At 41.3% G+C, this 26,670-nt stretch overlaps 1 protein-coding gene across 1 annotated transcript in view; it reads right to left on the minus strand.

Annotated features, from left to right (window-relative positions):
* KCNH8 (potassium voltage-gated channel subfamily H member 8) overlaps window positions 1–26,670 on the minus strand; it is a 338,731-nt gene that overhangs the window by 224,287 nt on the left and 87,774 nt on the right. The window contains exon 2 of the mRNA XM_090049221.1: window positions 11,421–11,654. Coding sequence (XP_089905347.1) covers window positions 11,421–11,654 — 234 coding nt within the window. The remainder of the gene's footprint in view (window positions 1–11,420; window positions 11,655–26,670) is intronic.

Below are 26,670 nucleotides of genomic sequence, written 5' to 3' on the forward strand. Positions count from 1 at the left end.
AAATAAACTGGCAGGCAAGCTATGAATATTTAATTAAAGCAATACATAATGTTCACATTTAAGTATGTTAGTGTCTCAACAATTAAATAGTGGGTTTGTATTTGACATTGCATTGAGATTTACATTTACATCTATGTTATATAGCAGACAGCTACCAGGTATTTTATACCTTCTTAAGTTATAAAATGTACAGGTTTCCCTTGCTTTATGCTGTACATCTGTTCCTGGAAAACGGTGAATAACTCAAATTTGCATAAAGGGAAGCCAGTTTACAATGTAAAAAATATGTTCCAAGACCTCAGCTGTACTGACCCCCTGGCCCATTTCTACCACTTTTACAAGACAATTTTGGTATTCACCAACAGAAGTCAGTATGCACAAGCACAGGGTGGTGGTGAATATTTAGTTGGTATGAAGAGAGGGTGGTGAAAAGTCTCCAATGTCAGACTCCACATCAGTGATGGACCAGGAAGAAGGGTAGGAGATGAGCTAGTGGGACACTTAGAAGCCATAATGGGAAAGACAACTACATATCACAGACAATGAGTGAGGAGCACAGATCCACACAGGAGACTATATTTTGGTGTGCATCACTCCCACAATGCGTTGCACAGAGCAGCTTACTATGCGCTTCCACCACACGGATCACAAAAGAGTGCATTATATGCAACTTAACTCGCATATAATGGATTTTTGGTATTAAAAAAGTCATTGCATAAGAGCAAATTCACACATACAGAACCCACATAAAGCGAGGGAAACCTGTACTGATTTTCAAATTTGAGGTTAGCTTGTTCAAATGGATACATGTCTGCTTTTACAGGCGGTGCAAGTGCCAGACTTCAAACATGGCCCAAAAGCATCCTTGTTAGATTTTGCTGAATAGCTAAGCTGGTAACAAGGATTTCAGATTTTTTTTGCCTATAATTAAGCATGTTATTTTGCTGCTGCAATTGTACAGCCACAAGCAAATTTCTGAACCAACACATTAAAGTAACCTTTCATACTATACAGTCCTTAGGACATGCCTTTACCTTATTGACCTGGATTTTAGAAGTGACCCAGAATTCATGTTTAAGGACTGTATTCTGTGTTATGTAAACCTTCATGCAGGAGATGCTACCATCATTGGCTAAAGACAGACAAAATGGTACTGAAGTACACTATATGCAATCATTAGTGTGGTGATGCTTATCCATCTAAGGGAACTACATGATGTACTATTATGATGGTACTGTTGTATCTGCATGGTTCTGTAGCAATACAAAAAAACCATACAAAACACCTGCAATTTTAACTCTTTCATTCAGGGTTAAAGTTACAGCAACATATTTCATTTGGATTGCTACAGGATCATGCAGAGGCAAGATAGATTGTACCAGCTGATAGTGTTCCTGAATAGCAATCCCCCTACCTCTTCCCCTTAAAGCAATTAAAATGTATATTTGTTTGTATCCATAGTCTGTAATTGCTACTGGTTTATGGATTATGTAGCCACCAAATACCTAAACCCTTCACAAAGGAAGACTTTGAGATTCCCAAGATTGCTCCCAACTCAGTGGGTGCATCTACACGAGACGCTAACTTTGCAGTAGCTGAATAATACTGCACTGTAGCGCATCACAGCGCCAACAATGCTAATATGCTACTGCACAGTATTATTAGACTACTGTGCAGTAGCATCACTTACAAGGTGTTCACCAGTAACTCCGGTTACTGCACATTTATTTAGTACTTGATTATATAAGTAGCCACAGTACAGTAATGTCTCATGTAGATGAGACATTACTGCCCAGTCTGTAGTAAACCAAATGGGCCCTGAAGAATAACCTTAGGAACGTAATGGTACCATGCACCTGCCAGCCACAATGGAATTTGTCTGGAAAATGAAGCAGAACCACAATGCATAGGGCAGTGGTCTCCAACCTTTTTAAGTAGGAGATTACCTTTGGCATTTAAAAGCAATGTAAGATCTACTGTATGCCACTACCACCTTTCCCCTCTCCACCCCCACCTCCACCCAATAGGTAAGTCTGTGGGGAGAGAAAGGGGGGAGCAGATCGAGACAGAGGGAGAAAAAATGATTTGAGGATGCGCCTCCCCAGCAGGTAAGTCCCACCCAGCCAGGGCCACACTCAACTTACCCCTGCTTCTACCTTTGTCCCTCATCATGGGGACCTCAATCTAGCTGCCACACCTTCCCTCCCCCACAGACTAACCTGCTGGGCTGAGGCACACTTGTGCATGCACACAGTGACTCAGCACCACCCTGCCAGTCTCAGATCGACTCCAAGAGGTTCCAAGATCTACTGGTGCATTGAGATCCATTTGTTGGTGACCACTGGCATAGGGAGATGAATACTTGGTGTAACCCAGGCGGTACTCCAAGATGTACCCCCTTCTCCAATTGAAGGGATCAAAGCAGATGCACAAGTGCTGTGGGAGGTGTAGGGACCCTCCTTCCCCTATAGAGCAGAGCCAGACCACCAATGGGGACTTAACCATATACCTTTTAATGAGAAAAACTGTAGTGAGAACATAAGATGTATAAACCAGGGAGTATAGGGGACACTACAATGCCCCAGGAGGGCAGGATTCTATAAAGGTTAGGCACTTACAATCATACACACATCCACCCAGTTGACAAAAGACAGGTTTAACAAAATGTAAAACAGAAACAGCAGAACAAACAAAACTGGTTGGTGAAATATAAAATGCACAAAATACAAAATGTCAAATAACAAGAAATATAGGGGTCAGGTACCTGGATGGGGGAAAGAGGGAAAACACAATGGGCCCTTTTCCTCTGCAACAAGAATTTCTCCCTGTCACTGCACTCACCCCAATTCATACCAGCTGAAATTTGAACTCAGATCTCTCACTGGGTAGGCAGAAACTCTACCACACAGCCACCTACGCTACTACCATACCAAACTGGTAGGGCTTTTGACCTTCCAGGATCCCCTGCCTCATGTCGAACTAACTGATCTCTTGCTGGAGGAGCTGGAAGCTGAGCTGGGAACCTCTCAGGTCACTACTCAGCTTCTTGCTGGAGCTGGGGAACCTCTTCTGCTGGCTGCAGCCTCTTGTAGGGGGATCCTGGAGCCCAGCGGGGAGCCTCTCCTGCCAGCCACATGCTGTGCTGCTGAGGGTCCAACTGCTGCCTGCAGGTCCCACTCCTTCATGTGTTTCAGTGGGGCCACCCCACTGGCTCAGCTCTTCACCAGTTCTTTGAATCTCCTTCCTTGTGGTCCCTCACTGGTCTTCCCTGAGTCAGCTGCACTGCCCCTTTTATCCCCCACAGGTGACCCAAGGGACCAATCAGGGGACATGGAGAGTGAGTCTCTGGGGCTTGATTGGTGAGAAAAGGGAATCCCAAGCCCTCCAATCATCTTTTGCACTTTCAAAACCCCTGCACCAAATCATTACCAGCTAGCCTGTCACATTGGTATCCCATGAAAAGCTTAACAAACAAGTAAATGAGCATGTTAAAAGTAGAGACATTGAAGAGTAAAGACTGAAAAATTACTTTACCTACCAGTGATTAAGGTCTGTGGTGTGTTGTCTCTGTGTGTATTCCATTGTAGGCATGCACTGGAACTGTTTTATGCATGTGTCCCCTGAGATTTCTCTGACTGCAGAGAGGGCATAATGGTCAGAGTACATCCAACACACCTGTTTCCTCTCAAGCATAGAAGCCCAGGCATGAAGGTCTCTGAGGAAGAATCATTGGAGGAAGGCTTTTGGAATGTGTATATGGACAGCCCTCATTACTTTCAGTTACTTTTTCGGTAGGTAGGTAACTTGTCATTTTCCTTCAAGTGATTGTCCATATGCACAGCCGGCTAGGGGTGATTCCAGAGCAGAATTCAGTTTACTCAGACAGAGAATTTTGGAGTATCATACAAATAGCAACTTCAGCTTCATAGATAGCATAATATTTCACAAGCATACACAATGAATTCCAAGTGACCTCTAAAAAGTCCAAGATAGACAAAGTTTTCAGTGATGCTGTTTCAGTTCCTGTTGTAGTCATAAGCAGGTTCCCTTTTGCCATCTCATCTTTTGTCCTAACATAGTCTGCAATTTAATTTAAGAGCTGAAGTAGAGATTGCTTTGCTTTTTGCCCTCTTAGCTGAGGAAAAATAGCTGAGGTCATTACCATTGGCTTCATACTTGGTGAGTAAAAGGCCACATCCAAATAATGGAATGGTGTCTCCCCTTTTGGATGCATGTGGTTTGTGGAGGAAAAGAATACAAAATTTGTTGGTAGAGGTGAAACTGTGACAACCTTTCACAGGAACTTGGGTGTATCTCAAGATGACATCTTCTCTTGATGGAATGGAATGTGCATGGGGGTCTGGCATTAGGGCTTGGATCTCTACTCAACTCCTTGCTTACACTTCTTTGAATAATCCTTTCATTCTACGTAATAAATGCTTTTGCTGTTTCACAACTTACTGATAGCTGGAGAAAAGGGTGATTTCTGGGCAAGTGATATTCCACACTGACTCTCCCTATGGAAAAGGGGATCTATAACTTCTTCTAGAACTCATATTTGAGACCATTTGGGGCCAGCAGAGATCCCACACTGTAGCTGCAGAGTCCAGTGTATGAGCAGAGGAAATGAGCTGCTGGTGTAGGGACCTTTCTCAGGGCAACCTCAATCTGATCCTTGGGGCATGTGGCAGCACAGGGGAGAAATTTGGAGCTTCACACTTCCTACTGAGACTATGGGGTTTGTACTTGGATCCTGCTCATATTAGCTTTCCATGTAGTAATGAGGATGATTGAGAATAAATGAAGGAATACCTGCAGGTATTCACAGAGTATTCCAGCATATCAAGGAAGATGGTTCCAGTGAGAAAGTAATCAGGGGCATATTCAAGTCCAAGTCTAGAGTGCAAATCTATCTTTCAACCAGCTTTGCATGCATCAAGTGTCATCTGACATAGGACATCATAAATGCATGAGGCCAGGCAAGATATATTCCCACTATGGAGTCCCTAGAAATAATGCAAGTGAAGAGATATTTAACAGGAACAGAGGCATGGTTGGCAAACTCTGGTCCATATGCCATCTGCATAAAGCAGGAGAAGCCTTAGTGTGTTAGAGCTTGTCGGGGGGGAGAGGGGCAGGGGGGACAGCCAGCCAAAACAGAATGTACATATGAACCATCTCTTAAAGGAGGATGTGAAATGTCACAAGGTGAGGAGATGGAGAAACCTCCTGGGCTTTCAGGAGTTTGCTTTTTGTTTAAGTCTAAAATGAATAACTGAGATTGATTCACTTCCTTTTCTACCAACAACATATATGCCATCAACTGCTCACAGTGTCCCTCAGCCACCTGCATTGGACAAAAGGGGTGAACCCTATGTGACAGAATGAATGGACACTGATTTGACACTAAGCCCAGATATGAATAAAGATCTGTGGCAAAAAATGTCAACCACCTAGAACATACCATCGCTGGCCTCGGAGTATCTGTTCTTAAATGAGGAAACATCAAAAATCCACTTGAACACAGAGTTGAAGAACAAGAAATCACAGACTGAATTGTGTTACGTGTGGCCTAAACAAAGTGGATTCTTATTGCAGTACCTAGTTTAGTTTTTATGTCCCTAAGGGCTTACTGGTTTATTAGTCTCTCCAACTCCTCTTTGCCTCTACCAGAAATGCCCTCTCTCCAGCCTTCCTCACTTTTTCTCCCTTCCCTATCTTTTTGGTATGTAAGGCAAAAGACAGGGTAGAGTTGCACCTTAGGACTAACTAAATCAGAAGTATATAGCAGAAGCATATGTGAGCCTTCAAAAGATGCTGTGAAAGGACATGAACAGAACAGTGTATCTGATAGAGAGAGTGATTTGAATACAAAAGACAAGAGAGGGAAAGAAGGAGGGAGGAAGACAGGGAAGAAAGAAGGGGAGGAGGAACACTGTTGGCAGAGGCAAACAAGAAGTAAAACCATAAAGACAAAGTTAATACCATACTTAACACAATGGTGCCCAATCATCCCAGCCAGCAGAGGGCCAAACTCCTACCTGCCACCTAGCCACATGCCTATTAGCTAGCCACAGTCTGTGGATGATTTATTTTTCAACAATTTTGTTTTCAAGTTTGGTTTTGAAGTTCTGTTATTTAAGAATGGGTACTCTGAAGTCAGAAGTGGAATAGGTTGAAGTGTTTTGCCTCAGGATTTTATATATTTCTGGACTTGATGACAGGTCAGTGTCCATTCATTCTGTCATTTAGTGATTGCCCCTTTTGTCCCATGTAGACGGCAAAGGAACACTGTCCAATGCAGAAGCAGAGGGATGTTGTGAGCAGGTGACGGTATATGTGATGATGGCAGGTAAATAAATCTAATTTAAATTCATTTTAGACTGACAATTTCATTATAAAGTGATAAGACATCTCTATGTGTGCTAAAGGACTAGTCATGTTAAGATGAGCAATGATAATAGCACAACAAGACATAACTATCCAAGGGCCAGATCTTTGCAACCATCTCTGTTCATTTTGTCCTACTCCTGCTGCGCAGTTCCTAGGTTTTGTGACTTATGGGTGCATCTACATGTGCAAATAATTCAAAGCAATGAGTTCTGTAGCAGTTTGAGCTGGAGTAAACTACTCCCAGGCACAGCATCTGGACGTGCACCTAGGGCAGCAGCAATTTGAGTTTATGTCAGGCACGCTCCAGCTCTGCTCTGCTCTGCCCTGCCGCAGCAACCAGGCTCTGGTGGGTGGCAGTGGTTGGCAGCAGGCTTGGGGGGGGAGGGCTAGGCAGTGGGTGGTGGTAGCAGTGGGCCCAATGTCTGGGGGGGGTAGGCCTGGGCTGGCAGGCAGTGTGGGGGATGCACCATGCTCCAGGTGGTGGCATTGGGAAGCATTGGGGCTGACTGGATCACAAGGATTCTGAAAGTGTGGAGCAACCTGGCTAGGTGGGAGGCAGGAGGCTGGCCCCCTGCTGGATGGGCTGACCAGGCACAATTTACACCTGTGGTCTGTATCTATACATGCATTTAATTGCAGTAAATTACCCCACCATAAGATAGTACTGTTCCTGATAGTGCTACCTTACAGAAGTGTTAATTAGTTTATTGCAGCCTGATAGTTGCACATGTAGACAGTGATGCTTTACTTTGCAGCTAGTTAGTCTATTCTGCATTTAAGTACACGTGTGGACACACCTGTGTGAACAGTGAACCTAGCCTATCACAAAATTCTTGGCCATCAGGGGAGCCTAAAGGTACATTAATGCCACCTTTGATCTACTTCTCATTTATACAGAAATTCTTAGATGATGCTAAGGACTTGGGCCATAATGCTCAATGAAGTACTCTTTTATTCTTAAAGGTGTTTTTAAACATGACCATTACAGGACCTTTATGGAATATCAAAAAAGCCCTCTGAAAACCCTGCTGCTACTGCAGAACAAACCTAATTCAGAAGTTCTATTCTATTTTTCCAGATACATATTCCAAAAGTATTAAGGTTTTGCCCAATATTTTGAACAAGCACATGGGAACATGATTTGGAAAAACAACAAGAGCCTTTCTGGGAGATTTTTTTGCCTTTGTTGCTTCAGATGCAACAGTGGTCTCTCTCATGGTATTTTTGCATTGTCACTCCTCTTCTAAATCATGCATAAATACATGGAAATGAAATGTAGTGGCTGATAAAAGGAAATTGTTCATACCTCAGAAGTGATTTTGTATGAGTTTGATTTAAATTATGCATAAAGGTGTAGGAGGTGGGGGTAGGTGGGAAATCTTTTATCTGAACAAGTTTGTCCCCCTCTACTAATTTGTGATCCAACTGCTTAATTGCAACAGAAATCTACCTACTCTTTTTTCTGTCTTTATTAACAACATATATGTTACTTGCTAGATTCACCACTCAGAGTGCCAGGAGAAATGCAATTTACACACCAGGTGCAAACCAGTGAGCATAAATGTCCCTATTTTTTCCATTTAGCTAAACTTAAATCTCTTCTCTTATGACTGCGCTTAGTCACCACTATACAATAATGGTAAAAAGTGGCCCTGAAGCTTCTGGAACAAGAACATTTTTCATATGCAAACAGGATTTGCGAATCAATAACCACCCTCCTTGAATCAGTTTCCCTGAACATGAGTTCAAGGCACTACGGGGTATTTTCTTTTAAATGCTAAGAACTGGCAATGAAGGCATTTTGCTACATCTTCAAAATGTTTTTACATAAAATGACACATTAAAGATAGCACAATATCACATTTACTTGATATTTATAAATACTACACTACCTTTTCCCCTTTTGTACTTGCCAGAAAAGGGGACATTTTCTTCATATTTTGAATACACTTTTTCCCTTTTCCTCATGATATATCATTTTAAAATATTCATCTTAAAATGTATAATACAAATGTAAAAGAATTCTACAGGTAAGCATTGCAGAAGCAAGTAAACACTAAATTAGAGTTGTGAAATAGGTGCTTAGAATTCTACAAAGAAATGTACCACTAAACTCAAAATTAAACTTAAGAGCTGATATACAATGACATATAGGTTCAAGACCTAAAAGATGTTTAAATGTTTGAGTTCATTCACACAGAGTTTTATCAATTGTACTTCCACTAATCTTTGTGGTTGAGCATCACACTTGAATGCTGCACTTCAAAAACAAATCAATGAAAATGTAGAAATTATGTATTTGAGAGCTTTTCTTGGTAGGTGGATTGCAGACGCCCAGCATCAGTGCAAAGGTGGAAGAGAGACCATATTACTGGACCAACTGTATTACTGGGCCACAAATATGCAGGTACCAACCCAGCTCTTCCTTTTTTTTTAATGACTGATATTTGTTGTCAATGCTGTCGTTGTTGATATTTCTTCCATGCAGACATAAATAAAGACAAGGGCAGAATCCTATTTCTCTTTATGCAACTGAATGGCACATAAGCAGTCACATAACTGCAGTTTTATTTTTATGCCAGTTGGGTCACACCCTGCAGCAAAAAAATCTTTGCCCACTTACCTGCAAAAACTAAAAATTAAAAAAAGGGGGGGGTAGGAAAAGAAGGGACTCTCCCATGTTTTAGTATAAGAGCCTAGGGCTCCTATACATATGCTGGACATCTGCTTTGACACGTGCTGATTAGCACCTGTTGGAGAATCAAGTGTATTGAAGCATCTTAATTAATGCACTCCAGCAGCCTCTGTGTCATGTCTATTCAGCATCCTCACACTTCAAAATGGTGGCAGGGGTGCTTGAACAAAACCTTGTTGAACAGGCTTTAGTTCAAGCATCCTTACCATGATTTTGAAGTGTGGGAAGCTGAATACATGTGATGCTGCAGTGCATTATAGGGCTGTGCAAAACTTTGGTCCTTGATTCAGTTTGGTGGAGATTTGGCCCAATTCGGTGGCCAAGCCTAGGAATCCAACTTGAATCAGAGGACCCTTTAAATTGGATACTTCCAAATCAATTCAGAGATGTTCAGAAAGATTCAGAGATATGGTCATAGACACAGCTTTAAATGTTTTTTTTTACATACCTCAGGTACCAGGTAGCTCTTCAATGCTGTGATGCTGGGGCACATAGAGTGTCCCACAGAAGTGTGGGGGGCTCCCCAGTGCATTTGACAGAAGACCTGGAAGTGGACCAGAAGCACTTCTGGTCCACTTCTGGATCCACCAGAGAGTGCATGGGGGTTGCCCCCCAGTGCTCCCCCAGCTCAGCATCTGGTGCCTCCTGGGTCTGATGGGGGGGGTATCTGGGGTCCCCCTGTGGCCGATCACAGGGAGGAGCTCCCGGCAGACTTGGAAGTGGACTGGATGTACTTCTGGTCTACTTCCAGGTTTGCCACCAAGCACACGAAGGCACCCCCACCCTGCACTCCTGCAGGATGCTCCATGCGCCCCAGCATCACAGCATTCACAAGCCACACCTGCTACCTCAAGGTATGTAGAAAAAACATGTAAAACTGTGTCTATGGTCGAATTGCTTATTCTCCAAATCAGCATCAAATCTTCAGATTTGGATTTGGCTGAATCAAATCAGGGACAGTGATCCGAGTCAACGAATTGAATCACTGTCCCTGATTTGGGCCGACCGATTGTGCCTGCAGTCTCACATACAACATGGCAGGCCCTCTTATATGTCAGTGTTGGAGCACCTGCTTTGGGCAACCTGGCTGAGGACCTCAGCCTGGCCCCACAGTACCATGAGATCCATGGTCTCATCTTGGGATCAGTTCTGGCCCCGGGAGGCAGTGTGTGGCATTGGGGAAGACACCAGCATGGCTCCCTCACCATCCCACAGCACCTGCATGTAACAGTCTGGGTGCTGCCAGACCTGGGCAGTTGCCTGCAGTGCCCAGCACAGGGACACAGCACAGGACAAGCCAGTAGGCAGTGGAGCTCTGATGGCAACCAGTGCTAGGGTCCAGGCAAGCTGTTGCAGCTGGCCAGGGGCCACTGGTGTGGGACCCGATAGCCAAAGGCCGGCTGCAGATGGCCCACAGCCCTGGAGTCACCACAGCATTTTAAGGTCCAGGGACTAAGGCAGGAAAGGAGCCACCCCAGCCCCAGGGCTGGAGAACCTCCAAGCCTTGTGGCCCTAGTGCTACTGAGAGTGGCCTCCTGGTGGTGGGGCTGACCGGGAGCAAATTTGTTTCTGTTTGGCATCTGTGTGTGCCACTGTGCAGTAACTATTCTGCAGTTAATTTTCTACCTGTAAATTCTCTTCCCTAGAATAAATAAGCCTGTGAAGTAGACTAATTGACTGCGCAGTAAGCCTCTGCATGTGTAGACAGCGACGCTTTACTGTGCAGTCAATAAGTCTACTGTGCAGTAAAGCATCTCGAGTAGACATGCCCAATGTCTAGCAAATCTTGCTACTTTATTTAAATTCTGGACTAAAAAGCTGGTTCCTAACCCCCTATTTTTTTAACATCTTAGCTATTATGTTTGTCATAGCAGCTGCAATGAATGAATACTTTAGGCCATTCAAAACTTCCTGATAATTTAACCTGGGGGGATGACATTTTTTAAATTTGGTCTCATCTGAAGGTGAGTTTCAGTTTAATTTTTCTGGTTAAACTTTCAACACAACAGACAAGTACTTAAGTACCATCACAATACAGCTTTATATGATGCATCTTACGGCCTGAACAAGACACAAGTTCCAAAATGCAATTTAAGGATCTGCAATTTGTCACATAACCCTGTAATTTACAATATAGGTATCACAACCTCTACATGTATATTCACATAGCTAACAACACGGCTGTTATCCAAATCCATTTTTGTAACTCTTGAGCTGTGACACACAATAGCCTCGGTACAAGTGGATATTATATAACCATTATGCTGAATAATAGTAAATTTCACACTTTGTCTGGAATTAATAGAACACTGATGAAAGAAACAAGACTCACCGTTTTTCTTATAAAACATGATTTCTCCTTTGAATTCTATCTTTTCCTCCAGTGACTTCTCAATTTGAAGAATCATCTGCTCATTTGTTTCAGCACCAAGTAAAAATTTACAGCTGCAGCTCTTTTGCATGACTTCAGTTCGTGCAAATCCAGCAAGCTCACAGAAGCCATCTGAACAGTAAACTATGGGGAATCCCTTAGCCACCTGAGCATTTGCAAGGATGAAGTTACTATCTGCAGAGGAAAACGGAAGAAAAACACAAATTAGAGACTGAATTACACCACATCTGCTATAATGTCTTCTGTGGCTGTGTGGGAAGGCATAATTGTGCATATGTAAAATCCCCAGCAGCCTGTGAATAGAAATAAGCCACATGCTTGAAGTATGGAGAATGACAGAAGTACAATACTGTGTCCCATGCTGCTGCCCCCACAATTTTAAAGATGGGTAGCCAGGCTGAAACTTATATTTCTAATCCAAAAAACCACCTAAAGAAAGTACACTGACCAAAGTTATTACTGTTCCATGGCTGCTTATAGATTCTGCAATTGTGTAAAATTAATTTATGATCCCAGTGCACTTTTTAGTAGAATGTTGTTAGCACATCCCAAACACCACCTTTGCAGAGAAGCATGCAACTAAAAAGGGGGACACTTTTCTTCCCATAACTTTCCTGGTTAAGCAAAGGGTTTCAGTCTAACAAGCTTTCAGACACCACTACTAGCTTAACTTTTATAAAAAGCTAGCATTATTTAAAAAACTAGCCAATTGTCCATAAAGAATGATGGGGTGGGGGTGGAGGAGGATGGGATGGAGTGCTACCACCTAACGCCCCATGTGGCTGCTCTTCTGCCTCTTTCAAGGAGCGGGGTGGAGAAGCAGAGGCCAGCAGCTCCCCCACCCTCTGTCCCTGTGTCCCCACCATCATGGCGACACTCCACCGCTGCCAGGTCCTGTTGGAATGCTTGTTTGCACTCTGACTGGCTGGCTGTCAGTCAATCAGAGTGTGACTAAAGCGTTAGGGACAGACAGACAGACTTAGGCTTTTATAATATTAGAATATACTACTCAGCTTACTAAATAGTAATATTCTTATTAGTATTATTCTTTAATGTGATTCACATACATTGCGAATAAAAACACGGTGTTCCAGATGAAAATAATTAAATACCAAGGGACAAATTCAGTAAGCCTTAACTGAATGAAGAAAACTCATATATACTGTAACAGGTTCTCTTCATTATCAACCACAGATATATTTTCCCTAGTAGTTCAATAATATGCATAAGTTGGGAGGTATCAATATGTAAAATGTTAGCTCTTCAGATTTATGACAGGAGGTTCAGTTTAATTTGGCTTTAATCTTTTAGTAAAGTTACAGACAGAAACTCATTTCTGTCCCTTACAGAGAAGGCTGAAAAAGGCTTAAGCTATTTTTGGGGTTCTGAGGCCACTGGAGCCCCCTACTTACCATTTCTCAACAGGATAATAGTCTACTTTGTGTTAGTCTGAATATCATTTTCTGGTAGCTTACATGCCACTCTTGTACAGCTCTTTTGCTTATGTTCCCCCTACTATCAAGCAGGGACGACGCATAGGGGGTGCACACAGGCTCACGTGCATGCTCTGAGCATGGCAGTACATCCCCTACAAAAAGGTGTTGCCAACACTATCAGTGGCACCTGTGGGTGGTCACCACTAATCACCCCACTGCCAACACTGCCGGCGGTGTCTGCAGGCAGTCAGCAATCCTTGTTGGCTCCTGCACTGCTGGTGGCACCTGAGGGTTGTCACCGACTTCTGGTCAGTGCTCATTACCCCACCACCACCACTGATAGTGCTGGCAGCATCTGTGGGTGCTCCTTGCTCACCGCTGCTGCACTCCTGCCACTGCCACTGTGCTCCCACCGCCACCAGCACAGCCGTGCCCCCGCAGCTGCCAGGGGCACGTGCCATTCATGCTATCAAAAGTAAATGAAGGACCTAAGTGTTGTGGCAGGCTTGGTATGGTCTGTCCAAAATTCATCTAGAGAGAAGACAGATTTTTTTCTTGTATTGTGTTCATTAATCAATTTTTTCCCTAAAGCATGCTAAAGGCAATTCAGGAACAGCCTAATCCCAAAACATCTCTCTCATTTTTTAGAACTGTGTGTGGTAAGAATTGCTGAATAGAACACATTTATTGACAAATATTCATACGTCTTAGGACAGTAATTAACAATTTTTCCCATGAATAATGGTTTGGGTGCTCAATTTATAAATTCAAATGTGGAAATAAATTATTCATAGTTGTTTAGACCAGAATGTATAGATCTTGGGTAAGAAACAATGAGCCTAATTTTCTTCTCACTGATGCTGTGGTTTTACATCAGTAACAGTCAATAAACTTCATTTGAGATGCTCCTTACTTAGCCAATAGTGAGATGTTGATTGATACTGCCTGGGTCTTCAGTACTGTAAAAGACAATGCAGAGTTTTCATATGATAGGTTTGCCTGCACTGCTTACACTTCAAATTCCTAGTTTCAATTATTCACTGTTAGCTCATGAATTAATTTCATGAACAATTCTGGAAAGACTTTTAAAATAGATATTTCTGAGTTATCACATACCTACTTCATAAATCTAGTTTAGTGCAGTGCATTGTTTGCCTTCTCCACCTGTCATTTATTTGCCTATCTAGAAAATAAGCATCATTGCCACTGTACATTGACATACTTCTCTTCCTGTCAACACAAAATCAAATCCCTGTACTACCAAAAGAATTAAAATCATATGCTTGCACTGCAATTTAATGATGCTGCTGCACTGTGAGAGTCACAGATCATACATCCCAAAGCATCTGTAGCTATCAAATTAATTTATTTCAAGGTTTCTTCTTGTTTAAAATGCAATTATCCACTGCAAACCATTCATCTCTTTCTATATAATTCAATATGAGCTGTGTAAAGTGAAATGGAACACTGAATAGACAGAAGGAATCAGGGATAATGCTACCTAGTGGGATATTTTTAAACAAGAATGTACTAGAAAACACCGCGTATACAAAGGAACATTCAGTAGGGTCAAATTCTGCTTTCAATTATAGTGAGGTAAATCTGAAGTAGGTTCACTGACTTCAGTGTTGTTGCATAATTCAGGGGAAAAAATTGGCTCCAAGATTTTCTGAAGTCAGTGGAAGGTCTTTTTACTAACTTGAAAAAGCATTGGGTCAAATTCACAATAAATCTTACTGTATTAATTGAAGTCAATGGTTAACCTACCACTGACTTTAAATCACGGAGGATTATGGCCTTCATTTTCATACTTAATCTGTATCTCAGGAAATAAATTATAAATTATAGAATTATAATTCTACTAGTCATGGTCAAATCAGAATCAAGAATGAGTTAAACAAAGACAAAGATAAAATGTGTAAATGTTTACATTGATCTATTGAGAGAGTTGCTCCAATGCTCGTGCTAAATAGTATCCAAGAAGCAAAATGATATGTGAATATATTTGAGCTAATCATTAACTTGAAAGATGTCCTAATTTTTTCTCTTACAGTTTGAAAATATATAAAGTTAAAGTTTACCTGGTAGCCACATAGTTTAATTTAGTGGTGGTTCATTTTCATAGTTTAGAAATTTAAACAAATTACTTTGACTTTGCATAAATATATCATAGTAAAATTTCACATATTGGGCATTTATACATGCACTCTGGGAATAGGGAAGGAGGATGCTTTAATTAGAGTGACTCCAAGACTCACTCTAATTAAAGCGCCTGGAATATCATTTGTATCAGCGCCCCTGCACTGAAAAATGGTGGCAAGTATGCTTTAACTAAAGCTCACTGAGCAAGCTTTAAAGCATCCTTTTTCAGCACAGGGATGCTGATACACATGACGCTGAAGTCTGTTGGAGTGTGGTAATTACCACACTCCAACAGACTTGATTAATCAAGTGTGCTCTGGTGTGCAGTCATTGCAGCATGTCAGAGCAGCCTCACTGCATGAGTATAGGTGCCCATTGAGAACTGGAAGACAAGTGTAGAGGCAGATTACACTGTTACAAAGGTATCGTGTGGCCAATGCCTTAATTTGATAGTTTGATGGCAAGCATTGACATTAGTATAAATTAGTCATATCTGTAGAGACAAAGTCAAAATAAGGAAATTTTAGTTAGTATACATGATAAGGGATCTATGGGTAGAAATTAAGGAATAATGGATTGCATCCTAATTTAACCAGCTAACTGTTTACCTCAATCATTTGTTTTGAGGCATATATACAGAAACCACTGATGATTATATTTCATTAAAAACTGAAAAAAAGACATTTTCTCTTTTAATTCCTAGTTGCCTGTTTCAATATGTCAATGTAGGATCCTTTTGCGAGCTGTCTCAAGTCAAATATCACCTGCTGATAAACTCAAGAATGAAGGATGTATGGTGACAGACAGTGCTTGAGTATGGCAGTCTGATATGGCTTAGTTAATTAGTAATCAGAGTTCCATCTTCAGTGGTTTTCAAACTTCCGAAAGTCATGGATTTCTTTCATATAATTTTTTTTTTTTTTTGCCACAGAACTCCTATTCCTGGCTCTGTGAGCCACAGAAGCTGATGTGAAACCAGGAGACCCAGCCTGGCAACAATGGTGGTGCACCATCTTCCAGCTCACCCTGACTCTACACCCAATCTCTCTGTGGAACCCCTGATGACCTATTGCAAGAGCCCTAGGGTTCTTCTGAACATTGTTTGAAAACCACTGACCTATACCATAATTATGTGACCATGCTTGTGGACACAGAAAAGCACATACTAAAAAAGAATTGCGGTATAACCATGCTCTAAAATATAAGTTTTGCTTTGAATATATTAAGCCAGATCCAAATCAGTCTTTGTAAATGTCTCCAGTACACCAGTACTCCAGGGTTAAAGTATCTTGTTCTTTTGTAGAGTGAATGGGGAGACCCCAGAACCCCCTATGCATAAAATTCAGGTCATGTTGGTGATCAGCAGAGGCATGTACAGCTAACCAAATTAGAAATACATAGAAGTCTGGTAGGCAAGCAAGTGGGCACATAACTGTAGCTTAGTGGTTAAAGTGCTCCCATGGGAGAAGAGGAGTCCTGGGTTCCAGTTCTTCCTGCCAGAGCTGTTTATTCATTTTGACAAACACTTGACAATCACTGATTAAAAACCAGGCAAAACCTTGGCAAGAGATGGCCACAATCCATTCTAGGCCATTGTCTGGTGACTACAGTTCTCCTCTAGAGATGTAGGCTTGGGCATCCATAGGATGAAACCTAGAATCCAGGTCTCTGATTGCCTGATTACCAGCAGACAAACTGGGCTGAAAGGCAAGTGCCACCAGCTGTCAGCAGCAAACAATTGCTTGGCCTGCTCTGTGACTGCCTCCACACATTTGGATTTACAATAAAATTTACTTGGGAATGGACCATCTATCTGATTGATCTGGATTGTTTCTGAGCATTCTTAATAGCTCAAGTCTTGGCACGTTGGGAATTTTTCAGTTCAAAATCTAGTACCCAAAACAAAATCTAATACCTACGAAGTTTATGCCACCAAAGTGATTTTGTGGCTACTGAACTGAGTCAATTTGGATCATTCTGTGACTTAGGTGTTACAATTTTACCTCAGTCCCATTTAGACTTTTACAAAGCCCCTGTGATTATGCTAAGAAGATTCAGAATATGGGCCGTATGTAACTAATGTAGCAATGCCCCCTGAGTCTGCAGGCAGCTTGAAACAATGCATCAAGAGGAATGTGAATAGCCCCATTCATCTCAACTGAGGCAATGAATGCCTTAAATCCACGTGAAATAAATGCAAAATATCCAAGTTCTCTACATGCGTTACCTTTGGTTGAAAATAAATCTGATTTCACATCCAACTTTGCATCCAAAGTTTGAAAACCATTCTTGGAGGCATTCTTGGAAATGTATGTCTCAAGCAAAAGTGTAGAAACCTAAAAACTACAGAGCTAAGGGAACACTGAAAAAAATGTTTCACAAATGCTTACCTGAATTTAACAGCAAATTTGTTTCAGCTATGCTCACGTTCCTTTGTGTTCATTTCTGTGAACATTTGAGTGCCTGAGCTTTATTCACATGAATGCCAACAGAAAGCATGTTAGAAGCTTGTGTGCTTGAGCATTTGCAATGAAAGTGGCATATATTATATTGGATTGGACACTACTTAACAGAGAAGGCTGACAGGGTTTTTGAACGCTTTTACTAAATCCTTGGCATAGACTTAGAGGCAATTAAACAAGTTGAACAAGGATCATTCTAACCACATCTTTTATCGTAGGGCTACACACATGCACACAGTCACAGTTGCTTTGTTTCAGTGATTATAGTGAGATCAGCAAATTACAGCCTGATAAACGCAATAATTTAATATTCTGTTTTGTATAACAGGGTATGCTGATGGTTATAATGGGAGGATCAGATTCCTAAGATCCCACACCAGAGTTCTATCATAGAGGCAGTTAAAGGAGCCAGACTACAATGTGACCATCTCTTACACAAGTAATTGACACAATTATCCTTTCCCCTATATGTGAAAAGGAATTGCATTTGAAGTCAGCACATAATAAAAAAATCCTGTTGTAGCCTTATATTTGGGGGGAAATGAGCAAGACACATATGACCCAGAAAGATGAGCTCTGATTAAAAAATTACATAATCATGTTTATTGTAAACCTCATAGTTGTGTTTCTGGCTTTCCCCAAACTCAAAAGGTCTCAGAGAAATCTCAGAAACCAAGTAGTTTCTGTAAGTCTTTGTTGTCTTTACCAAATAAGTGAACAGACACTAAACTTCATCACTTACATGACAAATCACAACTATTCAATAACAGTTCTAATTTTAACCCTTAAGAATTGTTCAGCAAATTGTTCATTATGAGAGTGAAAAACAAACAGAACAAAAAGCCGAACGAAGGGAGAAGCTGAATTCGTTAAGCAAATGATTTACATAACTCTAATATATGGAATACAAAGTACTTCATCCTTCCACATGAAAGGAGTTACTATATTTAAGCCTAATGCAATGGCTCTTACACAGGCAATTCTATGTGACAGTTAATGGTAGTTTTACCCAAGTTAGAACTGCAGGAATAGGTGCTATTAATACCATAATAAAAATAGTACATGGCATAACTAAAAAGTAGCTGCAAATATTTAGGTTTCAGTTGACTAATCTGAGGGTAACACAATCTGCTTAGATACCCAACTTATTTTCAAACAAATATGCTTTAACTCCAGGGTAGAACTGTAGAAAACAGCATCTTACAACTTATTTGTGTGCCAAATTTTAATTACACGAATAGGCTCATTGAAATCTATTGGACTCCTCCCGTGAGTAAAGACAGTAGGATATATTTAAACTTAAACGAGCTGGCAGAAAAGCAAAAAGCAAGTTGCTTACTAGCATCTCCCATTGTTCTAGGGTTTTTTGGAATATTGTACATTTAAATCCATTTGCAGTGATACTGCAGAAGGCATAAGTATTATATAATAAACTTTGGGTTTGTACTTACGAATGCAGAACCTATCACTGTAAACTCTATAATTGACTTAATTGCCTAAGTCACTCCAAGTAAAGGCTGGCATTGATTTAGTTTGCTGCATAAATGTACTCATAGTTGGGCAACACTTAAAAGTGAAGAGTACAAACAGTCTTTGGCTCAAAAAGTCCATTAATTTTAAGGTGTTTAGAACTAGAGCTAGCAATAGGACTTATTTCAAGAGCTGAGTTACCCCAAGTCCCACTGCAATCAATAGCATTAAGATGATTCAGCACTTCACAGAATGTGATTCTGTGTAAGAAAGTGTTCTGCACTGCAGTTCTAAATCTGGTAGCTGAAAATGTTCACTGTGCCATTGTAATGGCCACACAATTCAGCCTGGTCCTTAAAATGTTTATCAATGTATGTAGTACCTACACCACTTCAGTACAGAGTATAGATACAAGCTAGTGTGGGTACTGGATCATAAGACCGTAGGGCTGGAAGGAACCTCACAGGGTAGGAGCATCCCTGACTAAAACATCCCGGCTAAGGGTCTGTCTAACCTGCTCTTGTAAACTTCCATAGATGGAGATTCCACAGTTTCTTTAGGTGGCCTGTTCCAATGCCATCCTCAAAGTCAGAAAGTTCCTCCTAATCTCCAACCTAAAATTTCCCCTGCTGCAACTTGAGACTATTACTCATGGTTCTGCCCCACAACTGCCAGACAGAAAAGCCCATCTCATTCTTCTCAGTAATACCCTGTCACATTTTTGAAGACTGTTATCCAATCCCCACTACCTCCTTTTATTGTTCTCTTCTTCAAATGAAATATCTTTAGGTCTTCCAACATCTTCTCATAAGCTTTGTCTCCCAGGCCCCTAATCATTTTCATTTCTCTGCACTGGACTCTTTAAAATCTGGTCACATCTTTCTTGAAATGTGGGACCCAAAACTGGACATAATACTCAAGGTGAGCCCTGAATAGAGCAAAAGAATCACTTCCCTTGATTTGAAAGTGACACTCCTGTTAATACAAGCCAGTATGCTGTTGGCTTTTTTTAATTTTATTTTTATTTTGCAAAAAGAGCACACTGTTGGCTCAGCCTACTTTCTCAGCAGTGTAAATTAACCTGCACAGAGCTCCAGGCGACTACAGCTGGAATGTTTCCAGTCCCAAAACTAGCTCATTAAAGGCTAGCTTGGGTATCTCTACACTAAACTCTTTGTAGACATGCCATAATGCAAACAGGGGCCTCCCCTCTGCTATGCCATTCCATACAGCCCAGTACACCCCCTACCACATGGCATGGGACTCCCCACTGAGCTATGCCACACTGTGGATACCCTCTGCTACATCATGTTGCATGGGTAGCAGACCCTCCCCTCAGCCCCGAGTCCCCAGGACACTGACTTTGTGGACTTCATGGTGTTGTCCTGTGTGGCCCCACTCCCAGAGATAGGGGCAGGAGGTAGAAGCTGGAGGACTGAGAAGCCAGAGACTCCAGTGACAGCAGCAAAAGGACAAAGGGGGCAGTGACACCCAGTCTGCACAGAACATTCCTAGAATTAATTGGCTCTTAGCATGTAGCCACTGTAGTTTCTCTGCCTTCCCCCAGACCATTCTGGTAAACTGACACTCTCACATCATATGCCATATATTTCCTTCCCCCCACAGCACATTTGTCTGGGCCATTCTGCAGTTCTACAAAGTCCCCAGCTGTAATGAAGTTCCTGTACAGGTAACATCCAAATTGCTAGCAACCAGTTGATATCGCAGGACACCTACACATGTACACAGAGGCTGTTCCGACATGCTGAAAATCTGGTGCATCAGAGCAGACTTGATTAATCAAGTTTGCTGGAGCACAGAAATTAAGACACTCCAGCAGCCTTTTGCATTACGTGTATCAGTGGTGCAGCGTGTCTCTGTGCTGGAAAAATGGCAGTGGGGAGCTTTGAAATAAAACAAGTTCAATGAGCTTTAGTTCAAAGTGCTCTGCTGACATTTTTTCAGCACTGGGACACACTGCACCTCTGATACACATGACACATGGGCACTTTTAATTAGTATGGCTTGCTAATTAAAGCACCTGGGTCCGTGTCCTGAAGCATGTGTAAAAATGCCCCTCGTGCTGTTTCTGTAAATTTCTGTCTAACACCCCCTTCCAAGTTGTCCATGCTTCCTCCCCTATAAACCTCCCTACTAGGAACAGTTTTCTTTTCTAACCCAGGCCTTGACTTTTTTTTTATGGTCCACCAAATCTGTTGTGGCTACCGTCTGCATCCCATACCGTTTCACATATTTTACAATCTTCTCATACATTGGTGGTACTATCCAGGCCCAGGGCCATGACAGTGACCTTTTACATACATCATATCTATGCTATAATGTCCCTGCATAGTACCAGACAAACCCAGCCTATTTGTTGCTTCCTTTTATCCCTTCCCTGCAGCATACACTGGCATACTTTGCATGAACAGAAACAAATCTGCTAGGACCAATCCTCCATTCACTTTCTCCTTGCATAGTGTTCTCCTAAGCCTTTCCTTTTTAACATTCAGTTCCCCCTAAATATTACAGGTGGTGGTCCATAATGGAGGGAACACCATGCTGATGTACAATAGAACTGGGAGTACCATTGCCTTAATTACTTTTACCAACCCTCCTATCAACAGCTTACAGTTGAATATGCTTTCCAGTTCTAAGCACTTACTTTTTTGTATGTTTAATTTTGCCCCACCCCACACACCTTTCCATATTCATTTGCACAACTTATAGCCTGTTTTAGGAACACATTCTCTTGTTAAGACTGCCCATGTACAATGTGCATTTCACTTGAGTGCCCTTTCCTCCAGCACTTGACACATCCTCGATCACGCAATCCATCCTGATCCTCTGTGCTAACAGCTCAATGGCACAGATAAATACAAGTGGCAACAGGGAATACCGCTGTCTTACACCTGATCTGACCTTGACTTCATCTGTTAAATGACCTTTCACTCTTATCCTACACCATGCTCCTTTGCATAAAGTCTTGATCCAGTTTAGAAACGTTGGTAAGACTCAAAGTTGTTCAGCATACCAACTAGGAACTTGCACTCCACCCGATCATACACTTTTTCTAAATCAAGATTTAGGAGTGCCACATTCAATCTTCATTCTTGATAGTACCTAATCATATCTCTCAGTAAGTAAAACTTTTATATATGTAGCATACACACTTTTATATATGTAGCATACCCATAATTGCTTCCTAGCTCTTGCGTATTACTTCTGGTTCTGTTCATTGTTACACTATGTAGATTCTGTACCACCACCCCACAAGCCTGTACAAGCTCACTCTGCGCTTACTTAGTTCCTTATAGTCAATCATTCCATGATCACACATGTTGGGTCCAATTTCCATACCAAGAAAAGTCTACGCTCAATCTTGTTTAAAATATCACAATCCTGTACCCCATGAAAGTAAAGGCAAAGGAGCTATATATTTTAAGAGGATAAAGAAAGCAGGCTGCTAAGTGACTGCTCTTGTGAAATTAATTAATTGATAAGCTAAGATTTACAATGGAGGAGAAGGTATACGCAAAAAGAGAAGCATGCCAAAATGATAAAAGTTCTAGTTATTTCAAAAGTTAGAAAGCATGGCCCTTTAAGGGAATAAGACAATAACTAACTCAGCACAATGAAGCAGACACTGATAAATCATTAAGTAGAGAGCACCTTCTGCTCTTTACTTAAGCTGTGCTCATCAGCTTAAATCACAATGTAGTCAATGGTCTTTTTATACCCCTACAGATTCTAGGGGGTGCAACATGTAAAGCTTGATTGCATGAGTGCAGTAGGTGTCCATCTGAATTGTTCTGTATTTATTACCATTTAAATGAGCACAAACAGTGAAAAAATTAAGACTATTGTTTTCAAAAGACAGTAGCTCTTAAACAGATTGTAAGAGACAATAGAAATCAATTCATGTCTGAAGAATTTCAGCTGCTTATCAAAAAGGTATAGTATCAAAAAATGTCACATTAGCTCCCTACTATCAAGCCACAATTGGATTACCAGAAACTTTTTTCCAGAGTGAGCCAAGTCAGTCATTCATGCTATGGCCCCAGATAAACATATCTTATGCCAAGATAGGTTGGGGGTATGGAGGGGTATTAGAAATTACTTTCACTTTGATGTGGAATGAAGGGAAAAAAAGGTTTTAAAATCTTTCATAAAACCACACAAGCAACAAGAGAGACTTCCTCTAACTAGCTAGCAGTTTTAGCATATACTTGGGATGTGAGAGTTCAAGTCCCTGTTTCAAGTCAGGGATAGCAGGGGCTTCAAGCCTGATATCTCTGCCTCAAGGAAGTACCCTTACCATTAAACTGCTGGGTATTTTGACTAGGAAAAATCTTTCTTTTGTATGTGTTTTGACAAAAAATCAATTTCTAAGCAACATTTTGGTGTCAACAAAACTGCATTTCCAAATGGAAAAGAGCTCCATTTCAAAATATTCAGTCACCTCATTACTAACACAAGACTGCAGTCTGAAACATGCATTTACAAAGGGATAGAGAACTTTGCTAAGAGATTACTAAAATCATTTGCAATCAACCACAGGACAGTAATGACAGTTCATTGTCAGTGATTACATGAATGGTAAATCACTTTATGCCAAATTTTTTTTTTAGTGCCTACGTTTCTGCCTGGCCTGTGGCACATTTATAGATTTAGGGTTTTTTCCAAAAAGTGTTTTGTGACTGCTCTGGTGATAGGGATCAGAGTGGCCAATCTTGTAGATATTTTTGGCAGCAGGGGACTGCACCTGGTGGCCTAGGAGGTCCCTTCCAGCCATACATCTATGTTGGGGGAAGGAAATGAGAAACCTATAGAAATGCACTGGGGATTCGGGCAAAAGCTATTCGTCAGGGAGTCATGGCCTTTCCCTAGAGAGGCCGGTGTGTAGTGGAATGATTGTTTTGTTCCAGGTAGAAGAGTATAGCCTGCTCATCCATCTATGACACTATCATTGATGTGCCTCCTTCCTTTGAGTGCAAGGGCTCCACTTGTTAAAGGCTTTGGCTAAGGAGTAAAGATTCCTTTACCTACTCCAGTCCCACATATTAATTCACTGGCCAGGCACAATAAGCCCCTTTCTATACAAGAACATCCATTATATTTATTTCAGCACTATAAAAGTTCACCATACCTCCTCCATATTTGATTCTTATGCCTTTTTGTCTGCAAAGTGACTTGGACCTTATGACAGAAGTTCCTCGCATTTATCAACTCGCACTGAAACCAATGAGCATTTTTGCTTGTCAGTATTTTCAAAGTCCCATATTTGTATGCTGCTTGCAAATAAAAAAGAAAATAATACATAATAGTGCAGATTGGATGAAAACGTATGATGGCTTCTACTTCTAAGGTGGTAAGGCAGAGAAAAATATGGGCTTTTAAGTTTTCATATTCTCTCTCCCTCAGGCTTCAAAGTCTCTTTTCAAACTTACTATTCTTTGTCAGGAGCAAAAGATACTGGGACACCTTTGAATCTTTGCTTATACTTGTATGCAACTGACCCTGCCTCAGCTGTAAGTTATCTTCTGATGAACCCTGAGCTGACAAGCAAAGAGATCTATAACATAAGCTAAATTCATTGTGAGAGGAGTTATGATTAAATATACTTACGTTTGATCTCCAAGAAAGGCCTTGCCTTATGAAAAAGCATTTGAAAGAGTGTATTATTGCTATCTATAAATACAGGAGAGGGTAAATGCTTGGGAGAGAGCACTATTTAAGATAAAAGGCAATGATGACACAAGAAGATATGAGTATAAACAGGCCAAGAATAAATTTAAGTGGGAAATTTGAAGATGTCTAACCATCATAGGAGGGAAATTTGGGAACAGCCTCCTGTTATGAGGACTAAGGATAAAAAAAAAGTTAGTAGTTTTAAGATGGACCTTCCTCAATTTATAAAAAGGAATGATGTGACATATCTACCAAAACAGCTGGGCTCAATATAAGAGATCCTTTGCAGTCCTATGTTCCTAAGCAGTATGCTTCAAATATATATATATTTAGATGGGCAACATTCAGTTAAGCTTTCGTATGAACAGTGAAAAAAAGTAGAGTGAGAAGATGCTTGAGACTTTTCTACCTCCTGGCTACGACCTTTAATTTAACCCTCCTAAACTGGCATTGCAGTACTTGTCATTCAGTTATGGCCTTCCTCTCAGCCTCAGGAGAATGAAATACTTTTATTCAGCCTGTACTATTTCCACAAAATATGCTGATGTCACAGTACACTTACAGTCAGCTGCTCTTTGACACATATTAACCCACTTTCTACATCCATCCTCTCTTCACCTGTGGTTTCGTATGGTAAACAAGATGATCTGCTTAACTGTATTCTTCCTTCTGCCTCTATTATTATTAATATTATTTAGCCATTTAGCTCTTCTATTTCATTTTCTTCCCTGCCCCCAGTTATTGCAAAATAAAAGCATTAAAATAAAGAAGAATTTGATTAAAAAAAAGTTTTATGCTCAACACCAGTATTAGGAGAGATGTGAAGACTTATGAGTACCATAAAGACTGCAATAACTGGAAACAAAGAAATAACATGAGAAGCTGGATTTCATAACTTTCTCAGTTGACCATTCCATCACATACAAGATTAATGCACTGCCCTGCACTCTATTGGAGAGGTTGGAACTTGAATGATACTAGACTGTTTTCTAGATAAGCATGTGAGCCTGTGTGGTACTCATGTTATGAGAAGGTTGACTGTCCGCTGGAGGAGCCAAGAAAAAACAAAATCAAGCTTCAGCCCCATTGTTCTAGGCCACTGATTCTCAGTGAGTGTACTGCAACAAATTCAAAATCCTGATCCTTTTTACCATTTTTTTCTCTCATACCATGGACCTCAGAAGAAGACACACCTCAGGTACACCGACATGTGTGCTTTACTGCGGAGTTGACTAATTAGGTCCACAGCAAAGTGTTACCATTTACATGTGCAACGCTATCAGGGTGCAGTAAACTAACTCTGCTGTAGGATAGTACTGTCTGGAACAAACCTGCTGGCTAACCCCATATGGTAGCACCCTCATACCCCAGCCCATCCCTCCACAGCACACTGAGACAGTTTGGAGCAGCCCCAGACTTGTAGACCATCTGCCAGCCAGGGCTGCTCCACCCTGGCTCAATGTGCTGCAATCTCAGGCACGAAGATGCTGTGCAGAGGAGCAATAAACTTTGGCATGAACTGTGCTAGAGTTTATTCAGGTGCACTAATTTCACATATAAATGTGCCCACTGTGTTTTTGGAAGTGGAATAAAGAAAAATATATCTTTCCTTAAAAATACCAGCAAATAATTTCATAGAAAGAGGCAGATTCAGTAGGAGGAAGGGAAAAAAAGCTCTTGAGTGTTATGTTAATTTCCCAGCTGTGAGATACAGAAGATGCTTCTGGCTGCCCAACCAGTTCAAAAAGAGGTCAGTGATGCTGGCTGAGCTACACTGCAAAGGACCCTCTTCTCAGACAGGGTGATTAGCAAGTGCACCTGCCAGGTCATTTGAAGATCTGATCCTGCTGGAAATGAACTGCCTGGCCCCTAGCAACTAGCAATTCATGCCAAGTCAGCTGAGAGCCCACCCAGATTGACAAGAGGGTCTGGGAACTTTGGCACAGTCAGCACTGCCTGCTGAGTCAGCTGAGAGTCTGATCTTGCTGG

Source organism: Crocodylus siamensis, chromosome 5, assembly GCF_052110815.1.
Source record: "Crocodylus siamensis isolate JL-2025a chromosome 5, ASM5211081v1, whole genome shotgun sequence".
NCBI classification, from domain to species: Eukaryota; Metazoa; Chordata; order Crocodylia; family Crocodylidae; genus Crocodylus; species Crocodylus siamensis.